At 49.4% G+C, this 14,450-nt stretch overlaps 1 protein-coding gene across 1 annotated transcript in view; it reads right to left on the bottom strand.

Moving 5' to 3' along the window:
- The window catches only part of RND2 (Rho family GTPase 2), a 38,873-nt gene extending 24,666 nt beyond the window's left edge, over nucleotides 1-14,207 (bottom strand). The window contains exons 1-2 of the mRNA XM_090044074.1: nucleotides 13,981-14,207; nucleotides 13,801-13,888 (exon numbers count right to left, since the gene is read on the bottom strand). Coding sequence (XP_089900200.1) covers nucleotides 13,801-13,888; nucleotides 13,981-14,082 — 190 coding nt within the window. The 5' untranslated portion in view covers nucleotides 14,083-14,207. The remainder of the gene's footprint in view (nucleotides 1-13,800; nucleotides 13,889-13,980) is intronic.
- Nucleotides 14,208-14,450: the final 243 nt, after the last annotated feature.

The following is a 14,450-nucleotide window of genomic DNA, read 5'->3' as shown; positions in this document are numbered from 1 at the left end:
CAGCACCTCAGCTGTCTCCAAGAGATCTCCCACACCAGCCCGTAGTAGGAACAACATGCAACATAGGATGGGGGGGGCTGCACAGAAAGGGGGAAATGGACAGGTGGATACTGGGTTTGCAATCCAGGGCTGGAAATAACTTGGAGTAAAATAGATGAAACACTGCCCAGCATCTTCCACGTCAGCTGATTCAGAGGCATTTCTTCTGCTGAAAGTAGCTCAGCTAGGTGCCAAGCTATGTCAGGGAGCAAGGCTGTGATGGCTGGTAGCTGCTGCTGCAACAACATCCTCTGCACAAGTGTGTGTTACGGAGCAAGGAAAAGTCCTCCTCAGTACCAGAGGGCCAGGATATTTTTTTGGCTGCGGAATGTGACCTATGACTGGTCAGAAGCAAAAGGCAGATCTGAAGTGCACATGTGCCACACTACAGACATTTCTGAAAATCCTGTTTGGGTCCAGTGCATCATACAGCAGGTTTCCTGTACTGCACAGAACATCATATATACAACTCCTTCCACTAACACAAATCCAGGGCTTTGAAGCCCAATGGCCCTCACTGCCCAAAACCACATCTCTTTACCATCTGTCTCTCTCTTAAACAAGCCTGCTCCCTCTTTGCTAACTAATCCCTTCTCTGTTTCAATCCAGTCCCCTCATCAGAAAGAAGTGCTTGCCCAGGACTTCCCCACTCCCTTCTGCAAAATCCTGCAGTTCACAGGCCAACAAAAAGCTATTCTGAATAATCATGCTCTTGGGCTCCCCCTCCCAGCTCCACTGCCATGCAGAGAGGACTGAGCTTTGAGGTATGTCCTTGAATGGAGCCTCCTCCACATGCAGCTCATTTGCATGAGAAAGACATATCTGGCTATAACAGCCCAGCTATTGTCCCCCTCCCAGGGCCTGTAAAGGGAAGTAAAGAAGTACAAAAACACTGGATTGAAAATCTGACAGTGAATGAAAGGGACAGAAGTGGCAGCCTTCCCAGAAGCCTTTGGTAAATAGAGGCCAGGCTGGTCCCCATGGTGAGTCTGCAAAAAAATTCCAGCTGCTTTTTTAAGAAATCTAGGCCATTTTCAGAGCTGCTGTTTCCTCTGCAGATGCAGGGAGAGGCAAAGGTTTTCAATGTCACTCTCCAGCATGGTCAGCACACCCACTGGAAGCCCAGCAAAGCAGGCCAGCCTCCGGGAGAAAGGTTGTGCAGAGCAGTGTAAGTTAAACAAACAGTCTCAGGTCACATCTGCACCAGGTGGGAGGATGGGATTAGATCACACAGAGGTGTTCTTCTCTGCCACACTCTCTACTAAACTTCATTTGACCTTCAGGTTGACATTTACAGTGAGCGAGCAGGTCACCGATTTCACTGCTACTGTGTATAGGCCCATATAGATCTGCAGTCTGTACTTGGATGTCTTTCCCCTGCTCTGTAAGCCTCAGACATGTCATTTGGGTGTTTCAGCCACTGGACAAGGGCAGATCTGGACCTAGCATAGAACTAAATTATGACACTTTGTGCTTAAGCTTGCATTTTAGCCACAAGCAGTAGCATTGGAAAGTAGAATAGAAATTTGTTGGTCAAGACCACTAGTATTGGGCTACTCCAGGTGCAAATAATTGCTTTTTGGAAAATACCATTACAGCTGCTACTAACAATTTGACATTTTATCTTTTGATGAGAAGAACCGAATTATATACAACTAGTTAGAATCCTATTAAATGATAATGTATTTTTGTTGACTGGATATGGGAAAACAAAAAATATAAATGAATTGTTGCTAGCAATGATTGTTTTCAAGGGGTCTATGCCAAACTACAAAACTGAAGCAGGAGACCCCAAAAGCCTGTTTCAGAGTAACCACATAATGAATCTTTGTAAACATGACACCTAGCAAAGGATAGAAAGCTTAATATTAAACAGAGCAAGGGGCCTAAAAGAAGACATTATAAAAGATTACCTTAAAATTAGATCATCCAAAACAAGCCGAAGCCATGATATAGTTAAGTGTATCAGCAGTAGTGATTAAATGTAATAAATGTACTGAATATAGTTTAATAGTACATTACGTTAAGTTTCTGGCATAAGCTGTAAAAAACCAACTAAACAAACAAAGCAGCTTGGTCAATGAAGATTATAAATAAAGGTAACAAGAAAACAGAGCAGAGGCACATCACATTCCAAGATAGCAAAGGGAAGAATAATAGATCTTCCCTTCTAGAAGTAACCTTCACAAGGGCATTAATTCAAACTAATTGACACCTTCCAAGTTGAGAAGAGAATTGGTTAAGTTCAGTCCCAAAAGGTTCAACGAAACAAAAAATCTGGATGAAACTAAAATCAGAGAACAATTATTAGAATAAAGCGATCTCTATATACAGAAAGATATAAACCGGAAGGAAAATGGGAAGAGAGGGGGAAAGTCCACATATTTAAGAAAACTTGCTGCCAGTCTGTGAACCACCTTCCAAGTCTCCTGGGTTGATGAGAAGCTGCATTATGTTTTGGGGGTTAGTTAGGCAGTAGAATCAGTGTTTGGTCTTGTGCTTTTGGGGTATGACAGTAAAAGGTCAGACTATAGATTTGTCTTTTGCCTCTTTTCTGGTTGAGTGGAGATAATTAGAGGAATTTTAACTATACCTGAATTGTGTTTAAAGGGTAATCATTAATGGAATTGTAGCTGTAACTTAAGTCTGCGTCTAAGCTGGCAAAAAAAAGAGGTCCTGATCACAGACAGGTTATAGTTTTGTTCCTCTAAAAAGCTGAAAGGTCCAAGGTTTTGGTAACTGCTATTTGGAATCCCTGTCCTATTTTGCAAGAACTCTTTAGAGGACCTAGTGGTGATGCATACGGGGGGGTGCACGCCCTGACCAGCTGCACTCACCCCTTAGGTGATTGGGGGGGGGGGAAATATAATGCCCGCGTCTCCCCTGCAAGCACCAGCTGATCGCTGCAGCTACTCCCAGCACCAGCCACAGTGATCAGCCATCATGGGATCAGCCACAGGGGGACACTCCCCCATCCAGATCCACGGGACTGGTTGCAGGGTGGGACACATGCCCCCGATTAAGATGGCACCAGTCACTCATGAAAAGGCCCCTGCTTCCAAGCAGCGCATCCCGCTGCAGGGCTCTTGAGCGAGACCCAGCTGGACAATACTTCATTCTCTCAGGTTCCCAGGGCCCCTCAAGACTAGGTCACTGGGGACTCCCTGGAACTGATGCTTCTCAGAAAGACTTAATTATTTACATTGCTTCAGTGTGGCAAATAGTATACATGTGACGGGGAAGGGTCCCTACCCTGAAGATTTTGCAATATGTAAGCTACAAAGAAAAGGCAGTATTCAAAGAGAGGTGGGCTTGGTCTCTCTGGAATGTGACAGTGCAAGATACATGCATGCCCTATGTCCTTTCCATGAGGACCGATGGGCTAAATGAGGAAGCCAAGAAGTTATGAGTTACCCCTGTCCATTGCAGTACACACTGTCAGATCAGGGAGATGATTTAAGCTTTAACTGGTTAAAAGATCAGCTGCTGCCTCCCAATCTCAACTAGTCCCTCTCTCTCCTAACAAGTCAGAGGAATAACTTAGCAACAAACTCATATGGAGCAGAGATATTCCAGAAAGCAAATTCCAAGTAGACTCCTGACCCCAGTTAACTTGGATACAAAGACGGGTCATGACCCTTGACCCAGCCAAGCTGCTCATTGCCTGGAAGAGCCTGATAATGGGGTCTTTGCTGATGTATGAAGCCCATTTTAAATGGCCACACAAAGCTCATTAGGAGTCCAGCTTAGGACTGGTGCCAAGCAGTAAAGACAACAATCAAACAACTTCGGTAAATAACTGGAGCATGCTGGTAATCAAGGGCCCTTGATAACTGGGAAAGCATAACAAACTGGCCACAGATGGATGTATGCACCAGAATTCAGAGCAGGAAGATCAGCAGCATGAAGTGTCACAATTCAGTGACAAAAATCAGCTAGAGCAGAGCTGTCCAACTGGCAGGGTTAACATGCAGTCTGCAGGCTGTTGCCCAGCTGCCACTCTGCCCATTGCTCCGAGGATGGTGGCCAGGGCCTCCCCCTCCTGTCTCCAGCTTCTGGGTCCTGCTGCTGCTCCTCCTGGGAGCAGAACAGTGCAGTGACAGGGGGCCAGGCTGCCCATTCCCCAGCAAAGAAGGGAGCCAGGCTGTTCATTCTGCAGATGGGGTTCCTGCACATGTGCCTGTGGCTCTGTGGCATGCCCTGAGGCCTCTGCAGCCAAGGGTCACATGCAGCACAGAAGTTGGACAGCCCTGAGCTACAGACATAGGCAAATAACTCCAAGAGCAAAGTGGACCTAGTAAACAGAAGATCAGAGAGATCAAACAGAGTCACAAGTATTCCAGCCTCCTCTGTGCTTCCCTGCAGGTGAGTGCAACACCACATCTGCATACAAAATGCAAGGTTTGTAAATGAAGCAGTGTATTGCAGGTTACAATAAATAGCAAGGCACCATCTGCTATGCTGGGTACCTTGGCATTTTTAAAGCAACAAATCAACAAAAACAAAGCCCGCTGCAGCCCCGAATCATCCCCGATGTCATTGCCAATGCAACCGGACAGCAGGGCTTTCCCCAACATGCCCACTACAGTAGCACCTTGAAATTCCTTTTGTGAGCAACATTTACCAGAGCACCCTGCAGGTCTTACTGAGACAGCATTTCAGAAGTTTTGTTCAAGTAATGAACTTCACCCTGTGAAAAAGTCAGAGCTTGACATGGCTTCATAACAGTAAGGCTTAACCAGCCAGCCCTGTTTGAATACCAGACCAGCTCGAAAGCAGCAAGATCTTCTCACCAAGGGGTGCAGAGGGCCGATACAAAGGGCTGCAACAGGACACCAACCCCTGCAGTAGGATCTGAAGCAGCAAGCAGTACTGCAAGGCAAGGCATGGTGCCATGAAGGGAATAAGGAGGAAAGTCTCTGGGGTCAGTATTCCACCTTGGGCAAAGGACTTGCTTTAGGTTTCCATCTAAAGCAAAGTTTCTATGCTGCAAAATAAAATTGTGCCCACACAACAGTAACTTGAACAAGACAATGAATTCTACCTAGAAATGGGCAGGGGGATGCTAGTGTCAGGGAACAGAGGCAAGTGCTGGCCTGAAGCCAGACCAGACACACAACAATGCAGTGGACCAAAAAAAATAGCTAACTAGGGGCAATCCTCTGGCCAAGCTCCCCTCCCAGATGGACTTGCACGCCCAAGTTCCCAGCATACTTCTCCAAGGCTCTACCAGGGGCCACTCCTGTCTTCAGCATTTGCACATGGTCATAAGCTCATGAGGAAACAAGAGATTGTTCGACCAGGCAGAGCAAGCAATCAGCTGGAAAGCACATGGCTGAGACAACAGCTAATCAACACAGACAATTAACCTCTGCTCTTAATTCTTGTGATGCACACTAAAAGTCAATGGAATAAATTACTAACTAGGCCAGTTGGCCCATCTTCAGGATAGACATGACCAGGATGAAGGGAGCACATGATTGATGTGGCATTTCTGGGCCCCTCTCCAGCCCTCGTTACTGAACAATTGTCACCCACAGGAAGTCCAGTTTGCCGTGCTTATTGGCAAAGGAATCCTTAATTAAGGAAGGGGCCAGAGAGCTTGTGCCATACAAAGTCCTCCTGCCATCTCATTCACCACATACGCATTACTTCACAGTGCACAGGAGCTGGGTGTGCTCAGATATATGCACTCACTGCTACCTCTGGGCCTGCAGGCTAGGCCCACAAAACTCAGTTCTTGCACTTGGAAGGCTCCACAAAACAGGTCATGTCCAACAGCTTCTGGGGAGCTTGTGTGTCTGTGTGACATGGAACAAAGTCCCTCTCAATTCTCTCCCATATACATTGAGGCTGGAGGGCCAAGGGAGCACATTTCCAGTAGTACACTCAGGTTTTACCCTTTCAGTTGCAGCTGGGTGGATGGACAGCCAGGTAGTGAAGGTCCCATGCCCAAGAGTTCAGAGGTAGATACACACATGGTTTGCTCTGCATGGTTTAAGTGCAGCAGATGGGGGGCTAAACCAGGTGGCAGTTCTCTCAGGGGAAATGGCAGACAGCTCCCTGGATCAGTGGCAAAATAGGACTACTAGAGGAGACATGGAAGGCTGAGCATTTGGCTGTATGGCTCAGGATCTCTGTGGCAGGCAGTTCAGCAGGCGCTGCATCCTCAAATTCAGCAGGTCCCAGAATGCACTGCCACTTTGGCTCATCCCGAGGGGCCAGGGTTTGGAAGCATTTCCCCTCACCTGCCTTTGCCCCTGTTCAGGGTCCAGACTGATGGTTATGAGCATTAAAAGGAAGCAATGAATGTTCTTGTTACATTTGGAGATGCCTGTTCCCCTTGGCTGTTTTAAAGCAGAGGGGCAGGGTGCAGAGTATTCTCTGGGGACTCTACAGCTCTGGGAGCCTCTCTACTGTTCTGCTCATGCCTCCTGCCTGGCAGTGAAAGCTCTTCTCACCCTTAATGAATATTTACCTTTGTGGCACCAAGAGACTCCAGAGATCAGACACCATTCAAAACACAGGCCAGTAAGAGACACCACCTTGTTACACAGCAATTTTAGGCAGCTTTTGAAGCTCTTAACCTCTGGATTAGCTACATGTTAACATTGTTAAGTAGCTTAAAGCACTCATTCAGCTTAAAAGTTATGCCATTCCAGGGTAGGGTGATCTCCAATCTGCCTAACTTTGCTCCACTTCCATAAAGGTGTGGCCCTCCCCATAGCTATTCTGCCCAAACTGAAGTCTTCCAGTATCTCAGGATGCAGTGGCCCATCCCACGTCAGAGCAAGTGAGGACATTGGGGGGTGCAGTGGGGCCAGGCAAAGCACCTCTGCTCCTGCTGGACAGAGTGACTGCCTCAGCCCTGGAGCACTCAGTGGCTGCAGTGCCTCCCGCTGCTGCGCAGACTGGCTCACCATTCCTGCCGGACAAAGCAAGTGAGCTTCAGAGCTGCAGTGCTGGTTTCAGGAGCAGCAAGGCGGTCCTGCCCCTGCTCACCAGGCCTCTAGTGGCAAATCATAGCTCTGCAAGTGAAAGACACTCAAAGCAGGTTTTTCACCTTAAGGCGCGACTGCTGCACCAAGCCCATCATTAAGCTGATTAACATCCACGCAGCTTACAGCATAAGGTGCAACAAGCCCCACACTGCCTGTAAACAGCTTACAGTCCAAGACAAGGGGGAAAAAAGACAGTTCTTCTCTTACAGTGGAGAACCAGGCTCAGAAAAAATAAGTGCCAGTCTCAGGACAGCTAGCCCTACCTCTTGCCCAGACTCTCACAGCTAAACTGGGTTACCCTGCTGTCACAAGTACACCTTCTTACAGCTTCTTCCCCAGGACCTCTAAAGGCTTCACCAGCCTGCATGAATGATGGAGACAGTAAAGACACTGCTTTGCCTGCCTTGGGATATCAGGACACTGTCCCAGCCATAGAACAACCTACCATAGCATTGATGGGCAGGATGTTCCCCCCCCCGTCCTTCTGTGCTAGCACAGGGGCCCTTGAAACCTCCTCCACACCCTTGGCCTGCCTTCAATGAAGAGATGTTCTGCCCCACTACACCCAGGTGCTGTGTGTACCTGTCCAGAGCAGCTGGACTTGTCTTGTACCAATCTCAAATGCCTCTGCAGTCTACTTCCAGCATAGGCATTTCTGCCAGCACTCCTCAGACTTCTGTCCAGTTTATCAGTGATTTACCTTTCTCATACTACTCAGCTGTACAGAGTCCATGTATTTGTACAGAGACAGAATGCAAGCATATTACCTTCAGGCTGCAAAAGCCTTGATGGAGAACACTAGAGAAGTTATTCTTGGATGAAAAGACAGTTTTGCATTCCCCTTCCACCTCAGAGTGCAAGTGGCACCCTTCCCAAACCAGACCTCGCACTTTCCCGTAGACTAAATGAATGAACAGCCAACAGTAATCCTGGAAGCATTTTACACAGGGAACTTCACCATTAACCCCAGCCTATTCAGCTCCTTAATCTCATCAACATTTTTCAGTAGCTCCCACTGCAGAGGGATTTGTTATCAGAAACTACTGGAGTTCCCACACTCTGGACCACACCAAGAGATTGTTTGTTGAGCGCAGAGGGGAAAGCAGGGGGGCGGGGTACGGAGATTCCCTGTTCAAGACAAGAATTGAAAGCACCACCATTCAACAGGCAAAACCTGCAGTCCCTCACCAGAGGACCCCCACCGCAAGTGGCAGCACAACTACAGCTGGATGACACTGCTTCAGTGCACAGGTGCTCAGATCCTAGCACATCTGCAGGATATGGTGTTAAAAAGTGCTGAAGGCCCTTTATACTACAGGTCCCACCATCACTCCCAGCAGTAGCAAACTCTGGGTTCCAGTCATGTCAGCAAACATGCCCTCCCCAGCTGCCTGAAGGGGTCTGAATCTGAGTCTACATGTGGGAATCAGTCCCAGGTCATGCCAACTGATCACTAGCAGTGCTCTCCCTGGTGTGGACAGGCAGCAGTGCTGATGCAAGTCACAATATAGAGCAAGGCACATTCAAGTGCCAAACAGGGCTAAACTACCTCAGTGCAAGTCATGTTATTTATCTATACCAGGGCCACATTCCTGCTGGCACCAGAAGTAGGCACGCTACAACTGGTGTCAACTGTGCCTACAACTAGAGGACCAGGCTAGGATAGGTATCACAGTGCCAGCTCCTCAGCACAGACCAGGTGTAGGCTAACTTGGCTTGCATATTGTCCCTTAGTAGAAAAAGCTGTCCAGGTAAATCCAAGATTTACCAAGCCTCGTGGCTTGCGATCTGCACCTTGACCTCTGAAGAAGTTCAATGCCATTTCTCCCTCTGCTAATAAGCAAGGCACAAGGAAGAACTGCTGGGGAGAAAAATCATCCCTCAGCCAGGGAGGCAAAGAGAAGAGGTGGGCAAAGCCAGTGTACCCCAAGGCAGGCAAAGCAGTCTCCAATACAAACCCCCAATCTGAAGCAGCCCTTGAAGAGGTTATGGGCAGAAGGGCTGGCTACTCAGGCTCTCTCCTAGAAAGCAGGGTTTTTCAATGGTCCTAAAAGGCTAATGACCAATATCTGATGCTTTAGGCAGCAGCTACCCCAGCGGCCTCCCAACACCTGCACCTGACCGACAGCCAGAACACTGAGCAGACATGTTTGTGACCCCCCCAGAAGCTGGAAGTGTGGCTGGCCTAACCTTAGAAAAGGTACACAATTATCTAGACCTTTTAAACACCTGGCTGAAGCTCTCCACTCCACACCAGCTGGGGGAGGGAAGGATCTCTGCTTTGTCAGGCATCAGGTACCACTCTTGAGCTCCAAGGAGGAACCCAGTCCCAGAGCCAAGGACAGCATTTAACAAGCCACAAGTGACAGGTCAAACTGGAAAGTTCCCCGATACAAGTGGCACAGCAGGGCCACTCAGCAACTGCTTTTGTGCCAACATTTGTCCCAGTGGATAGTAATGAGGAGAATTTGCAGCAACTGCATACCTGAAGAACAAAGCAAGCTTCCTTCTGCCAGGCTGCAGAGCCATGGGTCTGCAGAACAGAGCTCCCAAAGTCAGAGCTCTCCCTTTGTCTCTCAGAGATCCACTAGACACAATGCTCCTCTCCTCCAGATCACCAGGTAGGTTCTCCTCACACACAGGGGCCACAAAGTACTTCTTAAAGAAGGTTGCACAAAGACACCTAAACCCTCACATGAAGGCTTTGGGGTGGAGTAGTGCAGCACAAGTACAGCCTGTTGTGATGCAGAATAGAAATGAAATTCCTTCTGGTACTACTTTGCATCTGGATGTAGGATGGACATAAAATAGAAACAAATACTGGACAAGACTGGTGAGCCTGGCAGGCAAAGAATCTTTGCTTCACTGTGTTATGGATATTTGGAACCTAAAAAGGCATGGAGTGAAATTCCTTGGGCCCCAATGTGCTGGAAATGGTGCATAAGCCTGGCACAAGTCCTTCACCAGCAGTGCAGGTGCCAGCAACTGTACTCCAGCCTAGAGCCACCCCCCAGGTACGGAAACCCTTCACTCCATTTGGTATAAGAGGAACCAGATACCTTTCAGATTAATGTGCTTCCTGTCCTTGCCATGCACCCTGCAAAAGTAATGCTTCTCTAAAACAAACAAAAAAATCTTTATCTGCTCATTTGCTGTCTGCTAATGTCATCACCCGCTAGTAAGAGGGGCAAATTCAGTTAAAAAATTACTGCATTAGCCAGCTACTGCATGCACCCCCCCCAGCCCCACAAGCCCCCGAACAGTCAGACTAGTTGCAACATCCTCACTGGACTCAGCTCCAATAGAAGAAGTTTGAACAGGACTGCTTTTGCCCTGTTGCCCATTACTGGGCACAACCCAGATCACCCCACCCAGCCTTGAGAATCCCCAAGCACTTTACAACTAGCTGCAGAAGCCATGGGGAGAGATATCAACCGGCAGTTCCCTGCTCAGGTCTCTTACAAACCTCAGGAGGTCAGAGAGACCAGTGCTGTCTGTAGTCTGTAGTTTCATTTACCTAGCCAGGGGCTGGCAAGTGTTTAAAATAAAGAATGGTTAAGACAGGAGACAAGCAGCTTCTCAGCGGGTCCCCTTCCCCTCCTGTCGAGGATGGAATTTAGCATTAACAATGTTCCTGCCTGAGAAACCGCTTAAAAGGGACAGCGGGTAGCCCCAAGACCAGGAAAAGTGCACCCCACTGACTGTCATTCTGCACAAACAGAGCAATTAGCCACTCTGTCAGCTCAGCTGGCTCAATTTGCTATTGTGCAAAAAACTTCTTTTACCAAGAGCTTCTGTTTACAAGCGTCTCCAAAAGGAAGTGGAAATTCAACAACAGCTCGCAGGCTATGGCTAAAAATATCAGGTTGATTACTGGGGAAAATTGCTGCATGTTGCTTTGCTAAACCATGTATTGAAGGACCAGCTCTTACATATTTTAAAGTAAAGCTGCATCAGAAGGGAATTTATCTAGTGACCTTGCTCTGCAATAAAGTCATTAAATGCCCCCTCCCCCCGGAAAAAAAAAAGCCAGTCCTCCCCCCCTCCAAAAACCCACAGTTTGTATTTTTCCCCAATAAGGGGCAAGAAAGAATCCAAGTTCTTCTGCAGCAGAGCAGAAAGAAAGGGATACACAACAGACACCTCACATCTTTGGTTTAGAAAGGTAGAGCTGCATTCATTACAAATCTCAGGAGACGGGGGCAGGGTACATTTAAAGCTCTAAAGTAAATTTGAGCACATCGTCTCACACACAGTACATCAGACAGGCTCCCACACACACGAGGTGATGTTTTAAACTGTAAAAAATGGCTCTGCTGTGGGCAGCTAGATCTTTAGTCTCTAACAAAGGCACCGCACCCTTTCTCTGCTTACAGTCCTCAAGACTGCAGTTTAGAAACTCATCTCAGCAACTGCTTGGGATAACAGACCTCAGCATGCACAAAACAGAACCATGACAGTGGTGAGGTTCTCATTCACAAGTTGTGCCCTGGAGAGCCAAGGGGGTGATTCAGCACTGTGCTGCTCTGGCTCCTACAGAGGGACCCAGCAGTAAAAAGCCCCTTGGATCCAGCAGTGCAAGGCTGTCAAAATGTCCGTTTCTGCACCCCCCCCCCACTCCACCCATGCAGCAGTTTCCATTACTTTGTGTATTTAGTCTTCACAGCCTCTCTCAAGTTGAAGTTAAATGCTGATGCCTTGTTAGGCATGGAGGCCCGTGCACCTTATTTGTTGCCCTCCAGAAGCTAAGCTGCCAGCCAGAATCTCTTTCAGCAAAGGAAAAAAAGATACATTTGGTCTCTCAAGACACTGAGGCCTTTATACAGAGGATACATCTCCCCAGTTAGGAAGCCCCAGCAGGGGCACCAGATCTATCTTGAACCCCAAAAAAATCAAGTCTATGACTCAATACAACAGCTATGCTGGGTAAGGCAGAGCTAATCCCACAACCACAAGCTGAATAAATGCGAAGTTCAGGCAAGAGCAACAAACTTCTCAGGTAAAGTTTCACGTTATTGCTCTCGGATGGAGAAATGAAATTCATTTCTCGTTCAGACTCCAACAACATAGTGTCACTTATCACCAGGTCTCCAACATAGACTACTTCCCATGTCCCGTTTTCAGCCGCACAAGAACAGCTTGTTCAATATTTTCATCAGCTTCATTTCAAATTGATCACTTGCAGCTAACATGCAAAGCAGAAGCATGAAAGTCTCACAAAACTGGGGTTTGGAAAGACTATTTATGGCTTCTTGAATGATTTCAGTTAAGGACAGACAACCCCCCCCCCCAAAAAAAAAAAACCAACCCCAAACAAACACAACAACAAAACCCCACCATAACAAAAGCCCAAATAAATTAAAGGTAAAATGAGAACTAATGCAAAGAAACCTTCCCCCGACACAGGGAGGTATCCACTTAAAAATTGTGTTGGGATTTTTCTTCATTCCTTTATAGCCTCACATTGCACCTAAGAACTGGTTTTATTACTATTCAATTATGTGGTCAAAACAGGAATGGCACTAATGTAAATATAGCAACTGAATGCAGCTTACGGCAGCACCTCTAGGCAACTGTGTTAGTGCAAGCTGGGAGAAAGAGACAAGAAAATCTATACACGCTTTAATGCAAGAATAAATAATTATACTAATGGGGTTACCATGGCATTTATTATATTACACTTCAGCTAGATCCTATAAAAAACAGCCAGGCTGGTCCAAGAGCACAGCAAAATATGCCATTCAGGGAAAACATTCAACAACATACAGCTAATAACATTTCAGAAGCAGGAACACTAGTTCTAAGGACCAAGCAGTCACTCGCCAAATAGACAGTCTTCATGAACACACGCAGCAAACCAAGCAGGTCTACCAGCACACATGTAAGTGGTGTGTCAATACAACTAGATATCCAAAAAGGCACATATACACATCCCAAGGGAGAGGATTTGTTTAGCTCGAGGGGGGATCATAACGAGCCCTGGGACTCAAATTAAAAAAAAAAAAGGAAACCTAGCTCAATGAGGCACAGCTCCCAGATCCAGCACTTGTGCTACCTGGGAGGAAATCTTCTACCAGACAGGGAGCTAGCTCTTCCCCAGAGACAAGACCCAACAGTACAAATCAGCAGAGCAACCCTGCTGTGGGAGGGCTGTGTGGGCTGGGGGATTTCAGCTCAGTGGGCTTAAGCTGAGAAAGAAGGAACCGAGAGAGCAAAACCTGATTTTCACACGGGAAGCTAGCTGAAGCCCTAGGGAGCAGCCTCCTCCGAAATCTGGGGCAAGGCACAGTTCTGCTGCACAGGCCCTGAGCACAGGGGAGACAGAGACCTCATCTCTGCGAGGACTAAGTGCTGGTATGTTCAGATCTCCCATTTCCTGGGGCCTTAGAGAAGCTCCAGCATGGGTGTGGGGCTGGCGGGAAATGATGAAAAACAGCCCCTGCCCCTTACACAACCCCAGCACAGCACCTGTCCCGCTCCCCGGCACCTGGGGCACCCCCCCCCCCCATCCTACTGCACCATCTCGGGGCCCAGGGGTGACACAGAGAGAGCACTACTGGCTTGGCTCCAAAAGACAAAAAGCTAGAGGTGGGGCAGCGAGCGCACCTCCTCGGGGTGCGCCCTGCCCAGAGCGCGGTCGCTTGCCGGCCTGGGGCTGCTGGGTGCAGCACGCAAGGGCCCGGGGACTGCGCCTGGGAAGCAGCGGGGGAGGGGCAGGGCCGGCGGCGGCAGGCGCGGGGGCAGGCACTCGTGCCCTCACCGGACGTGTCCCACATGTTGAGCTCGATGCGCTGCTTCTCGATCTCGAAGCTGGCCGTGTAGTTCTCGAACACGGTGGGCACATAGTTCTGCGGGCGACACAGGACACGCCGTCACGTCACGGCCCGGCCCGGCCCGGCCCCGGCCCCGACCCCGACCCCCGCCCCGCACCGCACCGCACCTCGGGGTAGCAGTCCTTGGCGAAGACGTGCAGCAGCGCGGTCTTGCCGCACTGGGTGTCCCCCACCACCACGATCTTGCAACGGGCCAGCTGGCTCTCCATGGTGCCGCTACGCGCCCCACATCGCGGCGCAGCCTGCCGGGCCCGCGGGCAGCCGGGCGGCTTTAGCCGGGCCGGCCCACCCGGTAGCCGCGCCCACGGCGCCGCCCGGGCACCAACCAGGCGCGGAGCCGCAGCCGGGCCGGGCCCGTCCCCGCCTCCCCCGCCCCCCGAGCTGCGGCCGGGCGGAGCCACTGCGCCGCCCGCGGGCCCCGAGCGGCAGCGCCGGCGCCCCCCGCGCTGCCTCAGGCTCGCCCGCCGCCGCCTCACCAGCGCGGGGCCGGCGCTTGCCGCAGTGCCGCCGGCGGCTCCCGCCCGACGAGCGCCGCGCTTCCCGCCGCAGGGGGCGAGCACCCCCGGGAGCCATCCCT

This window comes from Crocodylus siamensis, chromosome 4 (genome assembly GCF_052110815.1).
Source record: "Crocodylus siamensis isolate JL-2025a chromosome 4, ASM5211081v1, whole genome shotgun sequence".
NCBI classification, from domain to species: Eukaryota; Metazoa; Chordata; order Crocodylia; family Crocodylidae; genus Crocodylus; species Crocodylus siamensis.
The sequence above is the reverse complement of the archived record's forward strand: the minus strand, read 5'-3'. Positions and strand labels throughout refer to the sequence as shown.